This window comes from Sebastes fasciatus, chromosome 9, assembly GCF_043250625.1.
Source record: "Sebastes fasciatus isolate fSebFas1 chromosome 9, fSebFas1.pri, whole genome shotgun sequence".
Taxonomy (NCBI): domain Eukaryota; kingdom Metazoa; phylum Chordata; class Actinopteri; order Perciformes; family Sebastidae; genus Sebastes; species Sebastes fasciatus.
Genome location: NC_133803.1, coordinates 26,221,327 through 26,249,072, shown reverse-complemented (window position 1 = coordinate 26,249,072; position 27,746 = coordinate 26,221,327). Strand labels below are relative to the sequence as shown.

At 40.5% G+C, this 27,746-nt stretch overlaps 2 protein-coding genes and 1 long non-coding RNA gene across 17 annotated transcripts in view; 2 read left to right on the top strand and 1 right to left on the bottom strand.

Annotated features, from left to right (window-relative positions):
• The window catches only part of b3gat2 (beta-1,3-glucuronyltransferase 2 (glucuronosyltransferase S)), a 50,947-nt gene extending 45,350 nt beyond the window's left edge, over window positions 1-5,597 (top strand). Inside the window, exons 4-5 of one of the 2 annotated variants that reach the window (XR_012595307.1) lie at window positions 3,036-3,209; window positions 5,028-5,597. Coding sequence is in view for 1 of the 2 variants with exons in the window: in XM_074646945.1 (XP_074503046.1) it covers window positions 5,028-5,114 (87 nt within the window). In the remaining variant the exon portion in view is untranslated. The remainder of the gene's footprint in view (window positions 1-3,035; window positions 3,210-5,027) is intronic. The other variant, XM_074646945.1, reaches the window with a different exon arrangement.
• A 2,733-nt stretch (window positions 5,598-8,330) lies between these two features.
• LOC141774359 (uncharacterized) lies at window positions 8,331-13,783 on the top strand. 6 transcript variants are annotated; one of them, XR_012595312.1, is made up of 7 exons: window positions 8,391-8,450; window positions 9,275-9,375; window positions 9,862-9,943; window positions 10,214-10,271; window positions 10,401-10,485; window positions 11,019-11,090; window positions 13,079-13,783. It is a non-coding gene; the product is annotated as an uncharacterized LOC141774359 (long non-coding RNA). The 6 variants fall into 6 exon arrangements; XR_012595310.1 differs by having other exon boundaries at window positions 8,393-8,450; window positions 9,275-9,371; XR_012595314.1 differs by lacking the exon at window positions 9,275-9,375 and having other exon boundaries at window positions 8,331-8,454; window positions 13,308-13,783.
• A 5-nt stretch (window positions 13,784-13,788) lies between these two features.
• The window catches only part of LOC141774357 (stromal membrane-associated protein 1-like), a 91,909-nt gene continuing 77,951 nt past the window's right edge, over window positions 13,789-27,746 (bottom strand). For 5 of the 9 annotated variants that reach the window (XM_074646980.1, XM_074646978.1, XM_074646983.1 and 2 more), the window contains 3 exons: window positions 22,336-22,522; window positions 19,111-19,346; window positions 13,789-15,586 (listed from right to left, as the gene is read on the bottom strand). In XM_074646980.1, coding sequence (XP_074503081.1) covers window positions 15,440-15,586; window positions 19,111-19,346; window positions 22,336-22,522 — 570 coding nt within the window. In that variant the 3' untranslated portion in view covers window positions 13,789-15,439. Of the gene's footprint in view, window positions 15,587-16,846; window positions 18,916-19,110; window positions 19,347-22,335; window positions 22,523-27,746 lie in introns of those variants that run through there. The other 4 variants (XM_074646982.1, XM_074646979.1, XM_074646986.1 and 1 more) reach the window with 2 other exon arrangements.

Sequence of the window (27,746 nt, the reverse complement as noted above, 5' to 3'; positions counted from 1 at the left end):
TCTATGGGATCATCAGTTTTCTATCCCTGAAAAGGGAGCGAGGCCTTAACTTTTTGCGAAGTACCCGTATGTGCTGGTCTGATGTATATGCAGTACATTACATAATTAAATGGCATCATCAGTTATTGCACATTTCCTAGTTTGAATCCTAGCAGAACTGTAAATATCTGTGTTTGACAGATTCAAGTAACTCTCTAGAGTTATAATCTTAACCACTTTTGTCTGGTCTGAACTGTTGTGATCGAAATGATTGTAAATATCGATGCCCACTCCGGCAGCTGAGACACACCCTAACTCCAGGCTCTATCCACTTTGGGGAATGCACCTAGGATCAGATCACAGAGCCAGAATCCCGACCTTGACTACGGAGGGCAGAAATGCTCATCTGATGGCCGGGTCAGTATCTGCAGGCGACTGACAGGAGCTGTAATGTAGTTAGAGCAGGAGAGTAATGACAACAGACAGCAGTGACAGGACAAGAAAGGAGGGGGGAGGCCGGAACAGATGGAGACAGATGATAGCACAGTAGGAAGAGGAGATAGGGAAGAGAGGAGGGAGACTAAAAGCCTGTGTAGAGAAAAGGGGATAGGTAGATGAATTGACTGAAAATTGAGTAAAAAATGACACAGAGGAAAGCAAAGGGACGCAGGGACGTCTGCTGCCATGGGCTGAAACACTACACCGTTATTTCATTTGCATTGGCTCTCAGGTTTCTGCTAATTTAATTTTATTAATGTGGCTGAATGCATCTGTGACCAACACTAGATCTGGTTTAGGTGATCTGATCCTTAAAGCTTCTTGAGTGCATTTATAAATGGATTTAGTGAATTTTTGCCTCTCTGTGCAACTTGAGTCTTGAGATTGAAAGTTTATTCTTTGGACTTCGGAAAACAGCGGTTAAAAAAACTCTGAAGAAAGTAAATTTATGGTGTCAAATCTAAAATGATTTCCCACTTTTCTTCTGAGATGGTTTATTGTCATGATTATCTATTCAGCACCACAAACTTCCTCAATCTTGTGTTAGAAAATGTGAGAGCAATTTTCTAGTTTACTGATGATGCAACAGGGCTCGCCATAGATCAGAGTGACAACATTCATAACTTATTTTACAGACGTTGAATATTTCATTTTTGCCCAAGTTTGAATGATTTTTCAGTAAAAATGCCATCCTTTACATATTGGAAATGGTCAGGGCCCCTCGGCATCGGATACCGACACACTGAGGCCCCCTTTAGCGACAGTATGGGACACACCAGGCTTTCAACTAACTCCAATGTAAACCCACCCGCGGCGTTATGCGAGGGTTAGATTAAGTGACATAGTATTAATAGCGTGAGAGTTCGCTCAGGGTGGTCAGTCTTTAGTCAAGTGACTGGTTAGTATTGTCAGTCCCGTGAGTTGATGGTCACGTGAGCCATTAGTCAGTAAAGTTAACATCAACCACGACTGTTTCCTAACCCTAACTAAGTGGTTCAGTTGCATAAACCTAACTTCCTGTGACTACAAAAGTTTATTTTGAAAGAACACTTTGCATTTAACAAGCGGAAATTGACATGCCGTCCCCGACACATCCAAAAGTAAGATAAGTGGGGTACCCTTTGCGTCGGTCTCGTCGAGCCAAGTTAATCGCATCTGTTAGGGGTGGAGACAAATCCGATATTCGGGGAAGCACAAATAGAGGCTTTTTACGAATATTTCTTTCGTACAAATCGATCAGTGTTTTTTGCAGTTTGCTGCGCCTTTTATTTTTTCTAAATTGTTGCTATGCAACCACCGAATGAGTGCTAACATAAGCTTAACACCAACCATGAAGTGTACGCTACTTAATAGTTAATAGTACAGTTTAGATTAATGAAACAATTTATGTTATATATATATATATATTAATGTTTTCTGTTCAGATCATGGTAACTACGGTTGGTAAAGTCATGTAGCTCCTGGTATCCAGCAAAAGTGAACGCAATGAGAAAAAATGCTAATGATGTCGGGCGTTTTCCGCTCTGAGTTGAATATTTTTCAACTCAAGGTTTTCAGTGCGCTCCTGTAAAAACACGAGGTGCACAGAGCGGATAAACGCGAGGCGCTCAGCAACGCAAAAGCAGCACGCAAAATGCTTCACTCTCATCGAAAACAATTACAAAAAGGCTGTTAAAACACTCTGTGGGATCAGGGCCTTGCTGTGCCACTATTTCAACTTAGAAGACGCAGATGCAGAGTGTGACTGGGAGGAGAGCGTTGGCCTGTTGCCCTGTTGCCCTGTAACTCAGCCTATATTGTTGGCAGTGTAGTAGTAGTATGATAAGTATATAGCCTGTTAGGCTGCTCTCCTTTTTGACAGCGAGATCCAAGTTCTGTCTGGCAGCATCTGCATTTCACAGTGCAGATCCTGTTAAACATCTGCAATGCCCAGGTCACCTACATTTCAAGCATCCTACCCTGGTATAAAGTGTTCATAAATATTAGACAGTTTATTGAAGCACACTGTAATATCTTGAAATTAGAAGTGTAATAAAAACAAAAACAAATCAAATCAGAAAATCAAATAACAAAATATTTTGTACCAAATACCTCTATATCGGTATTGTGACGATATTGTAGGGTCGACCAATGGTGCCTTTACAAAATATTTACACAATGAAATTTTTGTTAAATAATCATCAGTAATGTGGATATAATGATTAAGTGGGTAAAAAGGCAAATAATAGAACAGCTAGAACAATCAAATGACATCACTTTACTGTAATACAGCCTTTAAAACCAGGAAAAGACGACACTTGTGCCATATTACGACATCCAAAAATCTAAGAATATCTAGTCTCATATCACGGTATCAATATAATATCGATATATTGCCGAGCCCTACTAAGATGTATCTTATTTCAAGGTAAAACTGGACACTGTTGCTACCCAATCCTCCTTTTGCTTCTCTAGAAATTCCTCCTCCTGATGTGGAGAAACAAGCCTGTCCTCTCCGTATGCTATTAAGGCAAAAATACTCTAACCTGGTGAAGCTTTTTGTCTCCACGTTGCCTCAGGGAGGAGGAGAAAGATAGAGCAGGAAGGAGGACAGAGAGGTAAAAACAAGAGCAAAGCCGTGAGAGAAAAAGTGGACGTGATGAATGAGGAAAAATGGAGAGCAAACTGTGCAGAAGTAGAAAAGAGAAGTGCGAGTCCGGGGCAGCAGGGAGGGCACTCTGACTGCATGATTAGTGAGTGTGCGCACACACACACACACACACACACGTGCACAGACTACGCACACACGTTCGGCACCATTTTCCTCCCAGCTCTGGAGTGATGCTTAAGTGGCTGCTACATTAGCCTCGTTAGATATGCAAAGTGGGCCAATTAGCAGCACAGTGTGCAGGAAGTGACATGTTCCACCTGAAGAAGCCCAGAAACAGCAGCAGCCAGCAATAAATCATGCCTCTGTGAGTCTCTGTATGTGTGTGTGTGTGTGTGTGTGTGTTGCTTTGGACACAGGATTGTCACAAGCGTGAATTATAGGCTCATTAGCCATCGGCTAAAAAAAAACATTTTTTTACTTCAAATAACCTCACTTGAATCTCTGGGGGATTAAATGCGTCCCTCTCTACAGAAATCATTGCATGCATTGCTGTGTTTTCTCACCAATATATTGCTGTGAAATTGGAGAAAGAAATTCAGGAGGTGTCAGACTTGTTTCACGAGTGTGGAGTCCCTCCTGGCACACTTCAAATTCAACAGCAGGAGGATGCAATCTCTGTTTCAAAGAATACAGCGGTGTCTTTCATTCGACTGATATTTCATCAGAGCATCATCAAGGAAACGAAGCCTTTGCTTCAAAAAGTCTCTCCAACGTGGGAAATACCACCACCCTGTAGCTTTAAACCAATATATTGACAGTAGCCAGTCAGTGTAAGTCACCTCCCGTAGTTAGCTTCAGGGGTTTGAACCTTCATAGATCTGAGCAGACTCATGAGCAGCTCTGATAGGGCTGTGCAATTAATCAAATTTCAATTACGATTTTGACCTCCAACAATTATGAAAACAAGATAATCAACATAAAAAGATTATTGTACCGCAATCAGTTTCGCTATGACGCTCTCATTTTGTCTTGTGTTATAAATCCAGTGCACCCCTCTCCTTTACAGCGGTCAAATACCGCCGTTTGGTCAGTGCCCCTCGGCATCGGAAGTCAGTGCACGGAGGCACCCTTTAGCAACAGTATGAGACAAACCAGGCTTTCAATTAACTCCAATGTAAACCCACCCACGGCGTTATTTGAGCAAGTGACGTAGCCTAGTATTAATAGCGTGAGAGTCCGCTATGGGTGGGCGGAAGCACTTGATTTATTACCTCAGTAAACCGTTGTCCGTTCTGGGAGTTTTCATCTTATAACTTTAACCCTTTCACAGTGTGTTTTCAGTTCATGAAAGTTAATTGTAATTTTGGTCGCCTAAAAAATTTGTGTTTGGTTGTACTTAGCTCCACTCTGTCATGCCACTTCTGGTTGCAAAAAAACAACATGGCAACGGCCTCGAACTCGAGGCTTCAAAACATCATACAACATACCAATGGGTGACATCATGCTGACTACGTCCACTTATTCAGTCTATGGTCAGATTACACACAAACAAGATGAGGATACGCAGCTAAAAACATGGCTCCATGGCGCTACGAGAGTCTCCTCTTGGTACCTGATTGAGTATTCAAGTGTAATCTCATTATTACTGGTAGCAGAGATGGCCAGTACTATACAAATGAGACACACTGTACTGTAATAAACCAAAATGATCCTTGAACCTGCAATTCTCAGTTTCAGTGATTTTATAAAAGCTCCTTCAGACATTTTTCTACCCAAAATATCAGGTATCAGCAGCTTTAATACCAAAGATATCAACTTAAGTCTTTGGTCTTACACCAGATCAGTAAAGCTCTGCCAACAACCTGCATCCAAGCACAACAGCCTGTTCATTCTTTATTTAGTGCCCAGCGTTTCCACTGTCAGCACATTTCCTCACTCGTCCTCTTCTTCTCTTTTTCAGGTGCTGGTTTGGCACACTCGCACAGAGAAACCACACCTCGCAAACGAGCTCAAACATCGGAAAGACACTGTGGTCATCGAGGTGTGAGAGGAAGAGCTGAGCGGCGGATCCTAAAACCAGGTGCCGGTCGTGGCTGCCCTTCATCTCTTGGCCGGGACTAACGACAGCATGGGCCGATGCAATCTGTTCACGCTGGACACAGACTCTGAGGAGCTGCATGATTCAAGACTTCTGGCTGTCTGTCAAACGTGCTTACTGAGAACTGGACAACACTGAATATGTTCTTCTTACAAACTGGGATTACTGGGACTGTTTATTTCCTCCATCCACGGCTTGATGTGAAAAGTATAAATGTAAAAAAGATGATCATGTTGCTGAAGTGCCATGTGAATAATTAATGTCATTTTAATCATTAATACATCATTGTCAGATTAACTGTGATTCCGTGATATGATTACCATACAATCAATGCTCCTGGTCCCGATAACGGTGTTGCAATGCTGTTTCTTTAACAGCAGATAAGAAGATTGATACAGATTTTATAATGCATTAAAGCCCCTGTCCAGTGTATTTTGGCATTTCTGTGATATTTCATATTTATTTGAGTCATTTCCTGACAATAGCCACACTGGCGTACATTTTTTGTGAACAAATAACTAACTTTTGTGCTCAAAATTAAAAAAAGAAGGTTGTTACTGTTACTGGAATACAACGTATGATGTATATAGTAGAAGCTGCAGGTTATACGTCATCCTCCAAGCTCATGCAGGTGCACTCATGCTTCTTTGCGCTCTCTTCTTTACCGTCTCCTCCTGTTGGAGATAAACGGAAAGCAGCCGACGCCAGTGTTGTGTCCGGCCACAGGGCACAGCAAGACGGATCTTAGAAACCTCCAAAACATCCTGAAACTACATGTCAAACGGTGGACTTCGTCAACATGTCTATCCATCCTGTGGCCGGCGTACGGTGGTGCGGCTGCAGCAGCAGACCAGCCTATTCTCATTCCCAGGTTCGTCAAATACCAACGCTTTGTCACGGCTGTCGGTGTTAGATACCGACGCACAAGGCACCCTTTAGAGTCAGTATGAGACGCACCAAGCTTTCCATTAACAACAATGTAAACCCATCCACGTCAATATTAAACGCACAGGGAAAGTGCTGTGGTGATGTAGCTTTAAGAGCGAAAAATCACGCCAGGTGGGTGGGACGAGAGGTGGATGGGTCCAACAAGCAAAAGGCTTTCATCCAGGAGACCATTGTTTGTGTTCCGTGTGTCACGTTACAATAAGCTGTTTGTTCGTGTTCACAACGTTCAGTGTCATTTTCACTGTACAAACGTAATAGTTTTAAACCCAACCATGATGTTTTTTTCCTAAACCTAGCTATAGTGGTTTTGTTGCCTCAACCTAAGGAAGTGTTTTTGTTTACTTCACAACATTAAGCGCATGTTTACTGTGACCGAAAAGGCACCGAGGGGTCTGACAAAGCGTCAGTATATGACGAGTTGGGATAAGAATATGTTGAGCAGACAGACGGCCGCCTCACCAGGAGGAGACGGGCGAAGAAGAGATAGGGTCGGTGTGTATTGCTCTAATTCTTGTCTCATTTGTGGTCTGATAAAAAGTAAATTCATCAAATTCAGTGCAATATAGCTAGCTCTTTTCCAAGCTACTGTAGCTAGTTTCATCTAAACTGGGTTGAAAAATGATGCAATCTGGTTGTTATGGTAACGAATTACGTCTGACTATTAACCACACCCCCATTACTATCTCCCCATAAACACCCCATACCCCCCTAAAAAAGACAAAATCGTGTCTATTGTGGGTCTCAGAGGGTCGATTAGCTTTATATGTGTTGGTAGATGTATTTTTGAACTACAAGGACTTTACGCTAAGCTAGGCTAACCGCATCCCAACTCCAGCTCCGTATGCACACGAATTTGGCATCATTTTTCTCATCTCATCTCATCTCCCCCTTAACACCTCTCTCACTGAGCAAATTTAATTGTTGGAAAGGATTTATTTTCACATCAGCTTTTTTCACTCCTTTTGCCAAAAGGTCCGTTTGTTCTGGAAGAACAGCACCGTCTACACGTCTCCATACCTGTAAAATGCCAATCAGTGCCCCGAGAACAGAAGCAGCTCTCGTCTTTGTTTATCACATTAATGTCTCATGCGGTGGTGATTTATTGATGCATAAATGCTATTTCCCCTTTACGCCATGAACTGATCATATGTAATGAACTGGAACGACCTTTGGCGTCCTCTCATTCTGTGTGTCGAGTGTGTGATCAGGTTTGGAAATGGGCCCACGTGAAGTAACAAGTGACGTTGCAAGCTGCCATCAATAATGTAGAGTCTGTGGGCCGACAACAAAGAAAAACTCACCTCACAAGCGATCGCACTTGCCAGCGGGGGAATAAAAAGGAATGAATTGAGTAGACAGGATATAAACAGCACATCAGACAGGCCGCCAACGTGAGAACCGTTTTCTTCAGGGTGTTATAACGGCAGTATTGTCCTGATCGCTGAAGGTTAGAGGGCGCTGTGTAGGTGTATTATGTTAACACAGGAGATAAAAAACAGGATTAAATCCACGATTCAACTGCCTTTATTTCAAATGACCCTCTTGTAAAACTTGGAACAGAAAAAAAGAGTAAAAAACAAGTAAAATATAAAAAAAAGATGTATAAACAGCACTTTTAACTGTAACGGTACTGTTAAATATCCACATTTTTTATGTATTTGGGCTTTACAGGACAGATTTTATTTCACCTTTCAAATGTTGTCATAGGAGACCTCTGATGCAGAAGTTAAAGGTGCTAAATTTGATATCCAGAGCATTAATATAGCAGCAAACAACTAGAAGATATATAAGGGATAATGTACAGCGAGCCGGTCATTGTTTCAAAAGAAACCCCGACAGGGCTCTGCAGGTTGCAAACCCAGAATATTATTCTCTTAATATTACTGGTAAAGTTCTGACTTTATTCTCGTAATATTATAACTTTTTTCTCGTTAAATTATGAATTTTTTCTTGTAAAATTATGACCTTATTCTGGAAATCTCAGATTATTTTTTCCCTCAATGTGGCCCTAATACTCCGTAGTACATTTGCACTTTGGCCCTTACTGCATTAGATTTATATAGTATATACTTTGACTATAAGCTGTATTACGTTCATCATAATGCTCAAATGTTTTGCGGCTCCAGACATATATATATATTTATTTTTTTTCCTAAAATGTCTCTTTTGATAGTAAAGGTTGCTGACCCCTGCCTTAAACTAATCTGTGAATAAACTGTAGTTGTGTATGAGAGCAGGCGGTTGTAATCCCGTGGGGGGAAATCTCGCGATAGCAGCAGAGCCAATCAGAGCGTCCGCTGTGTGACACACCGGCAGCAGGTGAAGCTGATCAGAGAGGTGAGTGGAGCTGCTGCAGAGACACGAGCTGCTGCTGCTGCAGGTCAGTGCTGGAAAAAGTTTGTTTAACAACTGTATTCAAACGAAATGTTTAGAAACATGACGTGTACTGAGTACAGGAGTATATGTGGTGGTGTAAAGTAACATTAGGCTTCATGATGACGTCAGTAGCTTAAACATTATTAAATTAATAGAGCTGCCAGATCTATTTTATAATCAAGAGCTACAACTAAATCACACATCCTGTTGTACAAATTGCCCACAGTGTCAGTGCACACTGGATCCTCAAAGGGGGGTCCCTGACATAGTTTGCTATAAATTATAAAATGGTGCTGCATCATTAAAAAGTGCACATAGGGACCATTTGCACCAATAAAACAAGCATATTGTATATTGTATTGTAGCTTTGGACCAATAGAAACTCTGATATGATTGTGACACACAGCAATAAGTTCATTATTTTTAAGCTGGAGCTCTTACTGAAAGTCAGCTTGTAAATATCTGGATTTATTAGGACTATGCCAGTCTTGCTACTGTTGCTTTTAAGATCAATTATTTTTAGTATAAATACTGTCAAGTTGAGTCCAAATGCAATTTGAATGAAATTACCCTCTGTTTAAAAGTATATAAGTGATATTAAGATGATTTAAAATTGAAATGTGTTTCTGTTTATCACTATGAAACAGGTCTGAAGTATTTAGGTTGAAACGTTTTAGAATACAGTTAGTTTTAATAGCATCTAAGAGAATAAATGGTAGTAAGCATTAATCTTAATCTGTGTTACGATTATGAGGGGTCATTGGAAAAAAAATTTCCCCTGTAAGGAGTTCCTGGCCCCAAAAAGTTTGAGAACTAGTGTGACAAACAGAGATGGCTGACTCATATGAACGCATCCAGCGCTTGTTGAATGCACATCTGTGGGTCTGTGTTATTATATCTGGTGCATAAAACAGCTGTATTGTCATTGTCATTGTGTGTATTGTCTTGAAGTAACATCCAGTAATCATACTTGCCAACCTTGAGGCCTCAAAAACAGGGAGAATTTCAAAACCAAACAAAGTAAGGTGTCCTCCCCCAGAAAAATTTGAGTTTCAGAGTCTTTGTTTCCTGCATTCTGGTGACTTTAAAAGAATGACAATAACCAAAATAATTTGTACACTGCAACAGCAGTTTTTGTAAATAGGCCTACTTTTAATTTTACTTTAATATGACTTTTTTTTAATTTTTCGACACACTATATTATGACTTTTTTTTACATTTTTTTTTTTTTACATTTTTACACTTTCCAGTGTTAATGCTAATATGAATATAACTATAAAGTCTATAAAAGTGTATTATTTTTGTATTGTTTTTACTGTCAGTTCTGTGTTGCATGTTAAGACAAATGCTTTTATTTGTCACACACTTTTAGATATGCGGCCTGGATGACATCAAGAAGAGGAACATTATACAGACCAACTGAGACAACATCTTCTCTGTGATGAAGCTCTGAGGTAGGTTATGTGTGTTCTCATTAAAGCGCTTTGAGTGGTCGGAAGACTAGAAAAACGCTATATAAGTCCCAGTCCATTTACCATTACCGGCTTTGTTGTGTTTAATGTTGTTGAATATTAAAAGTATACAACATATTTTAAATTCTGTGGCCTCTTTAGCTTCGTTATGAACAAATTCATGAAATTATAGGATATGGTCTGTAATAGACTTGGACATTCAGACGTCATTCAATGTGATTTACACTTCCAGAGAATATCTTTGTCTCTCAGAACTGCAGGATACCTGAAGCTGATATTACAGCCGCCGGATGGAGACGAGGACATCAAGGTGAGGAGGACCTGAAAAACACTTCCTTCTGTACGCAGCTGGAAACTGCAACAGTCAAATGACATGATTTTTATATTTGAATGATTGTGTGTCTGTAATGTGATTTTTATTTGTGTCTCCGTCCTCCAGAAAATGCTGGAGGAGCAGCTGGAGAGCCACAGGGAGGCTCATCAGAAGCAGCTCAGCCGCCTCCGAGACGAGGCAATGTCACAGAGTAAGGAAACACCAGTAAAGCAAAATATTCTCTCGATACTTTGATTATTGTTTCAGATTTTTTTAATCGTTTTTTAAGGATATTTATCTCGCATTAGACATTTTTATTGATAGTAGATGGTGTAGATGGAACCAGGGGAATTACATAGTGTCGAAACCACTTGACTACCTAGACATGCATGTTTTATTTTTGATTTGTATTAGATTTTTTTTCACCTTTTGTTACCAAATCTATGGACTGATAGACAGTGAAGGTCTCTGTCTAATCAATGTGAGTCATTTTGTGACTTAAAGGGCCTTGAATGTAGCCTAATTAAATATAAGTCACTTTATCTCCTTGTCATCACAACACATTGTGATTACATGATCATATCAATGCATGACCCAATATACCTACCTGTGTTTTCATCTGTTATTGATCTATCTTCCATGAAAACTGATGCAAAAAGTCTGTTAAAAAGTGGTGAAACAGGGTCAGGAGTGACTTTATATGTTTTGTAAAAGTTGGTGTAAATGTTCTTGTTTTCTGTCCAGACTGCTGAATGAACGAAGCGACTTGAAGAGCCTAGAGGAGACGAGAACTGGAGCGCATGGAAGAAAGATTTGGTAACTATCAAATCAACTAGTAGTAGTAGTTGTTCTAGTAATTGTAGTAGTTGTAGTAATAGTTGAAGTTGTTGCAAATGTAGTTGTTATCATAGTAGTAGTATTATTAGTAATTGTTGTTCTAGCAGCAGTAGTAGTTGTTGTAGTAATGTTGGTAGTACTAGTAGTAGTAGTTGTTGTTGTTGTTGTTGTAGTTATAGTATGCCATAAAAAGGTCTCATCGTATTGTATCTCATAAAAAAAGTCATAGTATAGTGTGTCGAAACAAGTTATAGAGTAATAGTATAGTATGTCATGAAAAAATCATGGTATGTCATAAAAAGTCAAAGTCATAGTATATTATGTCAAAACAATCATAGTATATCAAAAAAGTTGTGGTTTAGTATGTCATTGAAAGCCATAAAAAAATAAAACATTTATGGTATGTCATAAAAACTCATATGTCAAAAAAAGTCATAGCATAGTATGACTTTTTTGACGTACTACACTGGCTTTTTTCAATATACTATACAATTACTTTTTGATGTCTTTTTTCGACGTACGATACTATGACTTTTTCAGGACTTTTTTCGACATATTATACTAACTTTTTCGTGCAGTTTTCAACACGTCTTTATTTTTTTCAACATACTATACTATGACTTTTATTTTTTCGACATACTATTATGACTTTTTAAAAACAATTTCGACATACTATACTATGACTTTTGTTTTTTTTCGACATACTTTACTATGACCTTTGTTTTTTTTCGACATACTATGCTTTGACTTTTTTATTTTTTCATCATACTATACTCTGACTATTTTTTCGACATACTATACTATGACTTTTTTTAATTTTTCATTATACTATACTATTATTTTTTTTTAATTTTTCGACATACTATACTATGACTTTTTTTATTTTTTCGACACTATTCTATTACTTATTTATTTTTTCGACATACTATACTATGACTTTTTTTTTTTTTTTTTTGACGTACTATGACTTTTTTTTTCGCGATATACTATACTATGACTTTTTTTTTTTAAATTCTACATATTACAGTATGACTTTTTTTCGACATACTATGACTTTCTTTTTTTATTTATTCGACACTATACTATTTTTTTTTTTTTTTTCGACATACTATACTATGACTTTTTTGTTGACATGCTATACTATGACTTTTTTTATTTTTTCGACACTACGATTACTTTTTTATTTTTTTCGACACTACACTATGACATTTTATTTTTTCGACATATTATATGACTTTTTTTTCTCGATATACTATACTATGACTTTTTAAAAAGATTCTACATATTAAAGTATGACTTTTTTTCGACATACTATGACTTTCTTTTTAAATTTTAATATACTATGACTTTTTTAATTTTTTCGAAATACTATAATATGAGTCATTTTTTCGACACACTATAATATGATATTTTTTTAATTTTTTTTTTAATTGGACATACTATACTCTAACTTTTTTAAGTTTTTAAAAAAGAATTTCGACATACTATATTATGACTTTTTTTTTGGACATACCATAATATGACTTTAAATTTTAATATGACTATTTTTATTTTTTGAACATACTATACTATTACTTTTTCATCCCTTTTTTGAAATACAAAAAAGTTCGACATACTCTAGTATGACTTTTTAAAATTTTCGACATACTTTACTATGACTTTTTTTTTTTAATTGTCGCGTACTATAAAAGGACTTTTTTCCACATACTATACTATGACATTTTTTTATTTTTTCGACATGATATAATGACTTTTTTTATTTTTCAATATACTATGACTTTCTTTTCGACGTAATATATTATAACTTTTTTTTTTTAAAATGGCGACATACTATAGACATTTTTTTTGACATACTATACTGTGACTTTTTTTTTTACATACTATAATATGACATTTTTTTAAATTTTCGACATACTATACTGACTGTTTTATTTTTTTCTACATAATATTCTATGACTTTTTTCGAGATACTTTAATATGAGAGAAGAGAAGGAGAGGGAAGAGGAGAGAAGACAGACAGACACAGACCCCACTCCTGTCTCATGTATATTTCTTAATGTCTTCCTCTGAATTATATTTATTGCAATACATAATGTGATCTTCCAGAGAGTTACACCCATAGAATTATTATTGTTATATTTTATTTCTATGACAGATTACCTGCATCACCATTACCTGATTACCTCCTCTCTGCAGTTATCTTCCTTTGAACTGTTTAACCTGAACTGACTTTTGTATATTATTATTATATTGTTTATTACATCTTCCATTATCGTCTGTATCCTAATCCTTCTGACAAGTGTTAATTATGGCTGTTATAATAAATGATTTTGTCTCTCCCCTACCTAAGCTACATCTTAATTGTATTGTCATATACTTTACTAGCCTAATTTGCCAGTTTATCTGCTTGTTCATTATCTTTAACATCTGACAAAACTCTTTACCCACCCTTTGTAATCTTAAGAGCATGATGTGAATTTCTATCATGAGATCTGACTGTTAGCTTTGCCACATTTAATTTGACTTCTCTGTAATGTAAATAGTTTTTTTTATCTGTGTTGGCTTCCCATCTATTCAAACTTCTGTGTGTCTGTAATTTCTAACTTTGATACAATACCTTGACAGATATCAATATTTGATACCATGTTTAATAAAAAATGAGTCAACATCGAGGGCATATCATTTTAGGTTTTTATTAAAAGATAAATAGCACTGTGTGTGTTAACACACTGTCCGGAGAGAAGAGAGAGCAGAAAGGCAGCGCAGCTGATTTGTATCGATACCGCGGAAAATGAGAAACCGTTTCAAATATTCAGTATCGATATGTTTGTTCATTTCTACTCTTGCTCCTCTGTTCTTACTCCCGATAAACAAAGACTGGACAGAGGTGATGGGACCCATCCAGCGTTTTCATACAGGTCCCGTTTAGCTGACGCTGTTCAATCCTGTTCCTCATCGTCTAGCCCTCTGATTGGTCATCCAGCTTTATTTGCTTCAGACTAACTGTGCTTCTCTTGAACTGCACACAACAAAAACACCACAATAAAGATGGCGGATGGCAGAATATACGGTTATAGCGTCATACATGAAGGGAGCAACATTTTGGGTGTCACATTGGTCCAGTTTTTAAAAAAGAAAAAGGTAGTAGTAGTCCTTCCCTGCAAGGTGGAAGCGAACTGACAACAATCTGAGTGACGAAACCACAACACAGCCGGAGATACAGTACTACCGATTCTGCTATTTAAAGTGCAGTAAAGACAAACTGAGGTGACTCCAGTAGCGCATTAATTTGCCTCGGGGAGCGCAGAGGAAACGGCTCATTTCAACTCGGTTTTGACCGAGTCTTGTTTTTTCTTGTTTCCTATTTTCTTGCAACCCCTCAGGTGTATCTTCTGACTCAACCTCAAGATTAGGAACCACTGGTGAATATGATCTTTACTGCAGAGCTGATCAGCGGTACACTGGCTGCTGTGGGGGGGAAAACTAACCTCATGTGGTTGTAATGAGACACTGTTTGACTGTTGAATGTTTTGAATTCTTCGTAGGAAAATGGTCAAATTACGTGACACTGTATCAAAGCAAAATAACATCTACTGTAAGCAGCTTTACACTCCATTTACCAGTGCTACTGTAAACTCCACAGGATGCTTTTTAAAGTAAACTGGAGAACCTCATCTCCAAAACATTTCCCCCCCACGGAGCGTCATGTGATGACGAGAACTCAAACTCACTCAACCTCTCTCCTATGGCTCTGAAAGAAAACGGCGTGAGGCTCACATCATAATCACATAAATACAGTACTGTTCAGACGACTATCTGCTACGAGACACTGCTCGCCCTACAGAGAGGGGGAGGGGAGGACAGGAAGGGGGGGAGGGTTACAATATACACAGCAGAGAGAGGGGCGAGGACACGGTAGCATTTAGACCAACCACAAGATAGCCATATATCTACTGTAGGAATGGAAAGACTATTCACTAACTATCCAGTTGGGTAATGATATAATATACTATAATAGACACCTGGAGTTATTGGTCCAGAAGCTTCTTTTCTGCTGTTTTTGTCTTTTTCTTCAGACAACAACAAAATCAAAAAGGAAAGCTGAATAAAGATGGGAACGACAGCTGCCAGACTTTCTTTTTTTCCCACTCCATCCAGTGTGATGTCATCTGGTCTTTTAAAGGAATCATGGTGAAGGTGTGTAGGGCTTTGGGGGGGCATTGATGGCAGTCAAACTACCCCCCGCTGTGCGTTTTATTATTCAGAGCTGGGTGGGTCAGTTGTTGCCATATGACTGCCTCCCACTCTTCCTCTGGACCTCTTTTTCATCACTTCCACAGCTGATTGCTCAGGGTCTGGCCGGAAGCCGCAGGCGGAGCCGCGGGCCAGCCAGCCACGGGGGCCCCTGACTGGCTAAAAGTGGCCGCTGCCGGCCCTCCGCCACTCACAACCATGCCTGACATCTGCTGGGTCATCTGAGAGAGAGAGAGAGAAAGAGAGAAGTCAGTGTTCGTATTCATCAGAGCTAAAATAGACAGCTATTCCCTCATCCCAGAGGCAAGGGGAGGGAGGTGGGGTTGGGGGGGCAACTCTACATCCTTCAACCCGACTCCCATGCCTCCATCCCTCGCTCTTTACCTTCGCCTCTCCTTCGCCCCCTCCTCTGCTCGCCATCCTCCTTCCATTCTGCCTTATCTATTATGAATGTGCTTTGGTGCAGCGCTGCTCGCTTATCTGGTCATCTGAGAGCTGTGGGTGAGTGTGTGCGGAGGAATGTGTGCATGCGTGCGTGTGTGTGTGTGTGTGGTTATGCATGTGTGTCGGCCAAGCCCGGACATACGTGCAACCAAGCGCTCGTTCATCAACTCACTATTCCATTACGTCTTCCTGCACAATACACACACACACACACACACACCTCTTCATCCTCCATCTTCGACTGTTCAAAGGCAGTGGCCTGTGCGTGTGTGTGTGTGTGTGTGTATGTGTGTGTGTGTGTGTGTGTGTGTGTGTGTGTGTGTGTGTGTGTGTGTGTGTATGTGCGTGCGTGCGTGTGTGATCTCTCATTAACCTCCCTGGGTGTCAAGATGCTGACAGCAGTTATCATACAGTACACTGTATGATGAGGACTGGGTATAAGCGGTGAGTGTGTTTGACTTATGGAGGGGAAGCCGGTGGACGGATGTGTTGACAGGACTCCCAGTATTGATCCAGTATAGATACAGCTGGATGTCCTCATGTCATCAAGTTTAGGCAAATTAAATTATTTTAACATGGAGGGATCATATCCGTTATTCAGACTCGGGGATTCTTTTGCCGGGTACACACTACACAAGAATCAAGCCGATTTTGGGGCCGATTTTTTGATGGTTCTAGAGATTATCTTTCCAGATATTCCTGTGGCGTGAGGTATGTTAAGAGTATTTTTTTAACATCCCCGATCAGCTCGGAAGTCCATCCTGGCCGCACCGATTTCAAATTGTAAATATTAAACATGTTCAATATTTACGATCGGATATCTTGTTGTGTGTGGGGAACCCCGAAGACAGCCGACGACGTGGGAAAGAACGATAGCCAATTGTGAACCAAGCTGACTGAAACGGAAAGGACAACCACCGCCGTAAAAGCTGCCGCGGCTAATGAATGAGCTAATGCATGAGCTAATGCATGAGCTAATGCATGAGCTAATGCAAAACATGAAGCATGAAGAGGTAGTAAGATGGAGCTCAGAAATGGAGGACCAACTTGTTGATTTGTGGCAACAACACAAGTGTTTATTTAACGTGTCTCCATGACTTCATCCTTCTTTTCTCTTCATGAATTTTCCGTGCAAAGTGCAAAAACTAACATCGCTAATTCTTCCTGCCCGTCGTCCACCATACTTGTTTACACTAAAGTCACGTTTGATCGCTAGAGATTTTGCGATCTTTTCGGTTTTGAAGTTGTGACTCTTGTTGTTCATGAATGAATGTGATAGTGTGTGATGTTGTTATGTGGGGGGGCTCTCACATTTTCAAAATATGTTAAGATTTTGAAAAATCTTTTAGTGTGGGCCGACCTTTACTCCTGAGTCAAACCGTGTCCAACACGCCTCTCAGTAATGTTTCAGTCACAGTTGCCACCTTATCAGACGGTTTACTTGAAGCTAATGGATCATAGATACATTTTCATACAAGGTACAGTACATACTGTATCAGATCTGACTTCCTGCCCTGATGTTGATATCCAGTTAGCTTTAACTTAACGTAGCTGAGGGTTTTATTAACAGTGTCGTAGTTGCACTCAGGCATGATAATTAACGTCTTGTTTAATTAAATCCCTAACTGGCAGTACAGCTTCAGTCCTTTGAGGCAGATTTGTGATTTTGGGCTATATAAATAAAATTGACTTGACTTATTAAGCGTACTCTGTAAATATTAGTGAGTTTGGTTCATTAACTGGGATAAATTAAAGTTATAAAATGTAAGAGACCCATTTTCTACCTGGTGTTAACACGAGAAAAATAAAACGGAAAAATGCATCAGATCCAGCAAAATAAAGCTCATACAGCCGGTTTGCTTCCCCTTACACTCCTGGGTGTTGTTTGTCTCAAATCAATCAAAGACATCACGTGTGTCATATTTGAGCGAGTGGTTGCATTACATTTTCTCGTTGTCTGTGACGGACAGGGTCGTAAAATTTTTTGTCATAATCTATTATTGCTTTTTGTATTTTCATTTTTAATGATAATAAGACATAGGCCTAGTTAAAGGTGGAGTGTATGATTCTCATCCACGGCGCTTTTTTGTCAAATTTAGTGAATATCTCTTCACGGTCCGCTATCTGTGTGAGCGCTGAAAAAAAATCTGGTGTACACAAAGCCCTAGCTCTGTAAATAGGAAACAAACAAAGTGAATCGGACCAAGCCGCTGAACCGAATATTATTTATCTACATTCAAAGCTTCTATTGAGGTTTTCAAATGAAGCCTTGAGTGTCTGTTAATACAGGTGCAATTTAATTGACAGCCCTAATAAAAACATGTTGTGAATTAATCTAATCTAATTTGAGTTTTGGACTCAAGACTGATACAGCGGCACACACGGCGGCCGTTGTGTGTGTTGGCCTATTTGTGTGTTTTTAATAATTAATGTAAGCTACAGAACAAGCCTATACAGTATTATGCATTTATAAAGACATGGAGAGAAAATGAACAGAGACGCTGACCGTGAGGCGTCTTTTCGTGTCACCACACACGAAGCAGATGAATGATTTTTTTCCGTAGTCTTTTCCTCGGACAGACGACTTCTCGCGGTCGTTTTCATTTTTTTTTTAAGTCTGAACCCACGCTGGGCGACACTAACTAAAGCAGATTAGATTTTAACTAAGGGACCAATTTTGGCTCCATAGTGTATATTAGTCCCGTCCAGCTGGCTATAGTCACATGTTTAACTACTAGAATAATACTGGACTTAATCACATGTTGAACGAAAATCAAAAAAAAAATACCTAGCTTCCTTATAATTTTATTATATTACATTTAACTCCACTGGGTTATGTGTCACTCTTAGCTAGTTTTAAAAGACTTCATCACCACTCCCCCTGCATCAAACAATCCCTCAAACATTCATCACGTACTCGCTAATCATTTCATGGTGCTGGAATTAGGGACGAAGGGACAAGAAAGTGACTTGACAGAACTTAGTGGGAAAAAAATCCATTATATTTTTATACACTAACCTTGGTTATAAAACAGATTGAACAGTTAATTCAAGATGTTCTTCTTGTGCTTTTAGAGCGGCTGAAAGGGGTGAGGTCATTACTGCACTGGGAGCAGAAAATTGCGAAAGACCATATATTAACTTTTAGGACCAGTATAATGGAGCTCTTTGACAGGTGGTGGAGAGAAAAAAATGACATTGACATTTTTTATTTAGGTTACTAATAAACATGTAAGTGTGCTTCATAAAAGATGAATGTTCATCATGACCATGAAATGAATTATATATATATATCTGTTACCTGGCTCATGTTCCACTGTCCTTGCTGCTGTCCTTGCTGCATGCCGTACATGTTCTGACCCTGGTTGGCTGGCATCACGCCCTGCTGCTGCACACCCATGTAGCCGCCGTTGGGCAGAGCCACGCCGGACATCATGGCCCCTCCTACGCCCATCATGGTGGGTGGAGGGGCGGCTCCGGCCATCCCCGGAGCGAAACCCTGCGGAGTGAACTGAGGCTGGCCCACGTACATTCCTGCTGGAGCACAAAAAACACAGTCAGAGTTTTTCATGTTAACTTTCCAACTACTGAGCATATTTTCAACTCAACATAAGAGCGAACAGAGCTGTGTTGAAGTAAATAAACTGGTTTCAAGACTCTAGTTTTTTCTTTGATTCACAACGAAATATGTGGGAAAATAATTAATTTAAAGAGTAAAAGTTTAAAATCCAAAATATAAGAAATCTTAAGGGGGTCAAACTTTCACATCAGAGCTAAAATGTTCAAAACACTTAAAAACAAGTTAAGTAAGTAAGTCTGGCCACTAGTCACTAACTATGTCTTGTTATTGTACTTCATTTCCCTTTCTCTAGAAAGCACTTTCTTGATACTTGAAGAGTGGTTTATAAACAGAATATTAAAAAAGGGAGTCTCAGAAACACCCACCTTGCAAATAGTAAAACTGCAATTCTTTGCTGTGTTTGGGAGTGTTATAATGTTATAATCCTTTATAATTGAATTATATGACAACCCAGTTTAGATACTATCAATGGTAATATTTCATCAGCCATTCAATGTATTTACTTTCTGTAATTACATAATTATCTATGTAATATTTTGCGTTGTTAGTGGCAGAGTCCGCCATTCCCGAGGGCTTTAAATTCAGGGATGCACAGGAAATCATGACCAAGACCAGAGTGTATCGAGACCGAGACAAGACCAAGATTTAGAGGGGTTGAGACCAAGTCAAGACCAAGACCAGTGTGAGTCCCACACTGCATGACACACTTAAGATCAAATGTGGAACGTGCAAACCAAAGGCACTCCTCAAATTGATCCACATTTCCATAAAAACACCCACAGAAAACAAATGAAGATTCCTCTTCATTCACCTCTCTTATTGACATATATGCTGTGTATGTGTGTGAGCAAGTGTACCGTCAGACATGTCTAGATAAAAACAATCAAAAGGCATTGCAGAGGTGAATTATTTATGTGGTGGGAATTTTCCTTTGTTTTCTTTGAGCAATCAAAGTAATGATGTTAATAATAAATCAGACAATAAACAGGCAATTTAGTTAATCCCCGCAGTTGTGACTGATCTTGAACTAAAATCCAGAGTCCTCTTTCTCTGAGACCGAGACAGAACCGAGTAAAAAATGTGGTTGATTCTGAGGCGAGATCTTCAAAAAGTGGTCTTAAGACAGATGTCGAGTACTACAACACCAGATACTGAAATACAGCCTCTTTTAGCACAATTCACATCAAGTCTCAAGGTTTTAAAATCCTCCATTGGCACAGGCTCAAAGTGGAAATCAATAACAGATCCGTGGACTGTTCATAATACTTTGTAACTTCAGTGTATTCTGACATTTTGATCATTTTGGTATAAGCTGCACTCAGAACCACATCCATGCTGTTACAATATGGAGAGGCACCATGTTGATGCACACACACACACACACACACGGACAGGATGTAAGTCAGTGATTTGAGGCATTAGCCTGGCGAGCGGCTCTTGGCTTTGCTCTCCATCAGCATCTATTTGGATTGAGAGAGGACAATAACACAGCAGAAAGCCCTTCATCCCGATTCCTAATCCTCTGTACGTCACTGTAATCATCAGCAATACAATCAATATGCACATGTGTCTGCCGTACAAATCTTCCGCCATTCAGAAAACATGTACCACTAAAGCTTTCCCACACACTCCAAACATGCTCAGGTTGTTGCTTGTGTATGAACAGCCGCCTACAGTCTTGGCACTTCAGTGTTTAAACATAATAACTGTGAGCTGAGTGTGAATCTGCAGACACCTCTCTATTTTTACTGATGCAGTGGGACTCCAGTAAGTGGACCTGCCTGCTTTTCAGCACGCTGACCTTTCATCTGCCTTCACTCTCCTCCATTTTTATGATACATCTTTCCTCTGATGTATGTGTGAAAGTGTGTGGGCGTGTGTCTCTGTGTGTGTGTGTGTACAAACACCTACGTCTGAGTGAGCGCTATTATATTACTGTATGTTTTTCCCCCACTTATGAGATACTATATGTGTATACAGTGCTTGTTTATATTCTACGTATACAACACATTTGAGTGGCTTCACCTGTTTGTCCTTGAATTCAAACACATGGTAGCTGTTGGGGATCCTCACCTAGACAACTACCATCTATTATAATAAAAAAAAATCGCATGTATTCCCAGCCCGTTCTCTCTCCCAGGCCGTCAAATACTGATGCTTTGTCACGGCCGTCTGCGTTACATACAGGCGCACGAGGCGCCCTTTAGCACCTGAAGGAGATGCACCGGGCTTTCCATTATCTATAACGTAAATTCATCCGCGGCAACAGAAAAACTCAGAGAAAGTGCGCCGGGAGTGTGGTGACGTAGTTTAAAGAGAGAAAAGACACACTGTGGGTGGGTGGGAGTGGAGGTGGATGGGTCCAACAAAAAAACGCTTACAATAACAACCCAAAATGAATCAGGAATAACTCCTGAACCACAAGGCTCATATGCATATGTATCTGGGGTTCTTTGAAAGGTAAGAAGTGAAAGAATATGAATCCATTGTAAGTAACCTAAACTGCATTACCATGGGGATTACAATGGAGATGCAATAAAGGAAAAAATAAGATTTTCATCCTCGCCTAGTACATCCTATAGACAATGATGCAACTGAATGTCTTCTCCTACTCTTTGCCTATAACTGTAATTATATATTTGATAAAAATACACTAAAATACAACATTTATGATAAAATCATAAAGATCTACTGGGGCAATATTTATTGTTTATACATTGATGACATTGTTTACAGTTAATTCCCCGTAATTGAACAGATTAAAGGAGCACATGCTTACGAGTTGAGATAAACTGCTGCAAATTAGTTTGGTGTGAACACATTTTTAGCTCGTAAGTTCCATGTGGATGCTGGATGAGACGATCAAGCTGACTAGATATGGATGACAAAGGGTTAATAACAATGCTGCATGTGTGTGTGTGTGTGTGTGTGTGTCTGTGTGTGCACCTGGAGCAGGCTGTTGCTGGCTCTGCGGCTGGCTGGCCACTGAGCTGCTGGCGTACAGAGACAGGATGGAGTCTTTAGATAAAAGCTTCTTCTCCTCGGCCTTCGTGGTGGTGGTGGTGGAGGTGGAGGAGGAGGCGGAGGAGGAGGTGGAGGGGTCCGCCTGTGGAGGTGCTGTACTGGAACCAGACTGTCAGGGAGACAGATAAAGAGGAGAGGGGAGGAGGAGAAATGGCATTAAATATGTATAGTTTCATCCAAACATACGTTTTATCATATGGTGTATAAGGAACTGCAGTTTTTGGCACTTCTGCGTTGGCTTCATTTCTTCACCGGAGGTTGCCGCTTGGTTTTCGCCTGTCCTTGCACATCCTACATTTTCTAACTACGCTGACATGGATGGGCAGAAACCATGCTGTAGACGTGAGCTTTCGATACACCGTCTACAGTTTGGGAGACTGTATGGGAGAAGTATAAAGTATAAAATATCCAAACGTTCCCTCGTCACGATTCCGCGTCAGCTCATGTCCGTGTGTGCGGAGAGCGTAACCGAGGCTCAACACATAACTGTGCATATTGACTCATACACACTGTATATATCAGGGGGAGAAAAGATGAGACAAGACTGGAGAACAGTAGAGAGGCGAAGGGAAGAGACAAGATACAAATAAAAGAGGAGAAGAGCAAGGGCTGAACAAAAGGAGACAGGAGAGAAAAGAAAAACAGAGGAGAAGCATTGTCACTGTAAGTGAGACAGACGACATTAATTAGGCCGCTGCAAAGAGAGGTAGACATGAACACACACACACACACACACACACACACACACACACACACAGTCTCGCTCACATGCACTTTTTAATTTAAGAAAAAAAAAACTTTCAGGCACATTATGTCTAATGGCTGGAGCTGCCAGAAAAGTAACACCTGCTTAAGAGCTCTGGACAGGTGTGTGTGTGAAGAGGGGAGGGGAGGCGATAGCTGGACTTCATGAATAAGATAAGGAGAGACAGCGTGATAAATAGTGGCATCTGCAACACGCACGCTCACGCTCACACACACACACACACACACACACACACACACACACACACACACACACACACACACACACACACACGCACGCACTGGTGAATAAACACTCTCTTAGTTACACACAAACACAAACTTAATACTCAAGTGTGCATGCCCATACATACACACACACACACACACACACACATTCAAGAGCTTTGTGAGTGTGTTGTGCTGAACTGCTTAGCAGGCAGCGCTGCTCCCCTCTGTCTCTCTCTGCTGACTTCCTTTGACTGGAGGAGGGAGGGAAGGAGGAGAGGAGGGAGAAGAGATAGCGGAAGGAGGGAGGAGACAGAGAGGATGGAGAAGAAAAGGAGGGACAGAGGAAACAAGTCAAGGAAAGGTAAGAAGAAGGAGGGAGGAAGAAAAAGGAGAAGGAGGGAAGCGGCCGGGATGCAAAAGGAAGAGGAGGAGAGGAAGGTGGGGAAGGACATACAAGTAATGCTGTGTTACGTTTAAACTGGGAACTTGGAAATTCCGACATCAACTGGGACGCCCGTGAAGTTGGATTTTCAACTCGGAAAGTCAGATGAACTCCGACGTCAAAATGGGCTTAAATCTAAAATATTGTCAAATAGGCGCTTTTGCTTTTTGCGTTGACACCAAATCCTCCGCCATCGCCTTGTCTGTCAACTCTCTCTCGTCCTGTGTGTGCGAAATCTGACTCCTGCTACTCTGAGCTGAGACTCCTTATGGAGCAGACACTTTCACTTTCAGTTTGTAGCGTCCGTCGTCCGACTATGTAAGGGATAACGTACAGCGAGCCGGTCACTGTTGTAAAATAAACTCTGACAGGGCGACAGGTTTTGCATCGCCCTGAAGGGGTTTCTTTCACAATAAATGACCCGCTAGCTGTACATTATCCCGCTTATTACACGGCTACTTACTGAAGAAATCGATAATTTCACGCAAAAACGGTCCGCCAGAGTCCGACATCAGAACTGCGCCCATAGCAACGGTCTGTTATACATAGCAACGGTCTGCTATAAAGAAATAACAGACTGTAAAACGCCATGATTGACCAATCAGAATCGAGTATTCAACAAAGCCGTGTAATAAGTATTGATAACACGCTGCTGATACACGGAAATTAACGAAAAGGCTTTTATTTCTATAAAACACAAAACGACGGTGGGGGTGGCGGGTACGTAATGTAATTGGTGTGAGCCCGAACACCGTATAACACCGACTACCACGGCAAGCCTTTTATCAACTGGTATTGCTAACAATGGCTAACCTGGCTGGAGCAAATCCCATTAAATTTTCCGACTTGTTGTACTGGAATGCGGTCTACTCGGGTCTTCCGATCTCCAATCTCCAAGATAAATGTAACGCAGCATATGAAAGAGGAAGGAGAGAATGATTGAAGGCTGAAAACAAAAACACAGAGAAGGAGAGAAAGGAAAAAAGAAAGAAAAGGGAGGACAAGTTGAGAGGAAAGGAAGCAGGGAGCAGATGAAGGAATAAACAGAGCTGAAGAGGAAAGATAATCATGCCAACACACACACACTCTCTCTCTCTCTCAAGTGAAGCCAGTTAAGGTGAGTCAGGTGTTGACGGAGGCAGTATGGAGCATCCTTCCTATTAATAGCTGGAGCACATTAGCATGATACTGGCTGCTGATTAGAGGAATGAAAGGTGAGAACAGGCAGAAAACTGTCCCCACCTGATCTGTCTGATGTCAGCGAGATGACTCAATCAAGGTGCTGAGTCTATTTGCAGCTAAGCTTGTTCGCAAAGTTGAAAAATACATTTAACAGCCTTCAAATCCCCCCAAACTGCTCTGATCACCAGCTATTCAGCTTCCATCTTCCGGACATATTTGCAGAATGGACGGCGTGACTCAGTCAGAGTCTACCGGCTCTGTGGACATGTGGAATGAAAACTGCTTGGGGGTGGTGAGTAAAATTAAGTTTGTATGAAACTCTAAAACTCTAAAAAGTCACTGTGTGCTACCTGCCAGCTCCAAACAGCAGACAGACACAGTTAGAGACAAGCTGGTGAACACAGCGAAGCATTTAGCAGCTATACAGACAGATATATTTCTCTCAGGAGATGGTGAAGACAATAAACAGAGCTAAAAGAGAGTGAATATTGGACTTATATTTGCCGGGTGACCAGGAACACAACTCCAAATGAATGATAGCGTTTCACCATATCTGCTGAATGTGTAAATAAGCACCTGTTTGCTAACAAAGAGGCAATTGAGACCTTACAACAGACACTTTGACATGTCAGACTCAGTGGTAATATTATTAATTGCTGTACTGCATTGCATTCATTGCTGGAATAAATCCATTGTTAATGTCATTAGTTCCAGTTGGGTTTTGTCTGCAGTGAACTAGACTTACCCCCTCGCGGTTGTATGCCTCCGCCAACCAGTCAAGTTACAGTTTACATCCATGTCTGTCCAAATTGTCATCACTCCATAATTTTTTCCTCTCAGACATTCGTGTGAAATTAATTAGACTAATGAATTATGGCCAAAAACGTATTTTATGAGGTCACAGTAACCTTAATCAGTTCATCCTTGAGTCTAGATGGAAGTCCCTCAAGGCGTTCCTAAGATATCGCATTCACAAGAATGGGACAGACCAACACGTTCTCATCCCAACTCGTCACATACGACCGCTTGGCGTCACTTTAGGTTTAGGCAACAAAAACACTTAGTTAGGTTTAAGAAAAAACTACATGGTTGGGCTTTAAACTTCTACATTTGGAAAGTGAAACTGAAAGTTGTCAACACGGGACACGAACAAACAGCTGATTGTAATGTGAAGGTGAAACTCAATGCACGGGACACGAACAGCGGTCTCCTGGATGAAAGCCTTGTGTTTGTTGGACTCATCCACCTCCTTAATGGCCGACCAATACATATATTGGCATTGAAACTGCCTCATCAGAGTCACTGACGGGATGATATCTAGTAGTCTTTGAAAACATGTCGATGTCGTACTGGTGCACGTGTTTCTTAAAAAAACAAGGCCTCTTTTGGTACAAATGCAGTTGCTGAAGTCTAAACATTTTCCCACTCCTTCCGCCGTCTGTGAGTGCCAGACACTCCAGGAGTATTAGCTCAATGTGCCTTGAAAGAACAGTGAAGAAGTCCTGCAGATTTCTTGCCAAACTGGTGGCACACAATGTAAAATACAGTGATGGATCAGTCTAACCTCACTCCTAAAGGAAGGGGGAATTCAAGCAGAGTATGTCACATGTGCATCTATCCTTTTTTGTTTTGTTTTTTCCTCACTCATACAACACACACACACAGCATCCACATAGTGTGTGATGTGTTGCGGGGCTCCTAGCAGCACATTGTGTTATAGAAAGCCTCTTCAACAAGGCTCCATTCTCCTCAGCCAATGTTGGTGTTGATGGGTGCAGCCAGAGCTCTGAATTACCACTCTGACAGCCTTTTCCTCACTGTCGCTATTCATAGACCTCTACAGCCAAACACACACACACACACACACACACACACACACACACACACACACTAGACTATCTTTCTCCCTATGGTTTTCCATCACTGCTTGAAATACTCATAAACTCCCCTCTGATAGACCATCTGTGGCTTTAAACCACACTAGGCTCTGTGTGTGTGTGTGTGTGTGTGTGTGCGTGTGTGTGTGTGTGTGTGTGTGTGTGTGTGTGTGTGTGTGTGTGTGTGTGTGTGTGTGTGTGTGTGTGCTGAAGGATTTGGGCTAATTTACTGAAAACAAAAGCAAAGCTTGCCTTGGAAATCTGAATTCAAGAAAGCGAGCGGCAGTAAGGAAGAGGACGGAAAGAAGGAATTAAAGACAAAATGAAAGGAAGAACAAGAGGAAGGAAATCAATGGCTGGTCAGTTCATTACCTCATTCTTCTCTACCTCCCTCCACCTTTTCTTTTGCTCTCAACAAACTGCTTTTCTCTCCTCCCTCCTTCAGTAATCAACTGCATTTCCTTCTTTCCTACTTCACTCTCCCTCCTTTCTCCTATCCTCCTTCCTTCATACTCTCTCTCAACCCTCTCCAAGTCTTATTCCTTCTCTCTTTCATCCTGCTTTGTCCTCAAACACAAAAGCTTCTACTTTAACTTAATGTGCATGTTAACACAACAAAAGCCATGTTCAGCATCGGGACGCTTGCTATGTGTTGGTCTGATGGCTTTTGTTCTTTGCACCATGTGACTTTCACAAACTAGAATCACCGCCTCACGGTTGTATGCGTCCGCCAACCAGTCAAGGTGCACAAACCAAAACTCCCCGTCCACTATTTGTTTGTGTTACAGTAGTCAGATACAATGTCATAATAACAGCCTAAGTGCATGTTTCCTTTCATCACCACAATCTTCCTTGTG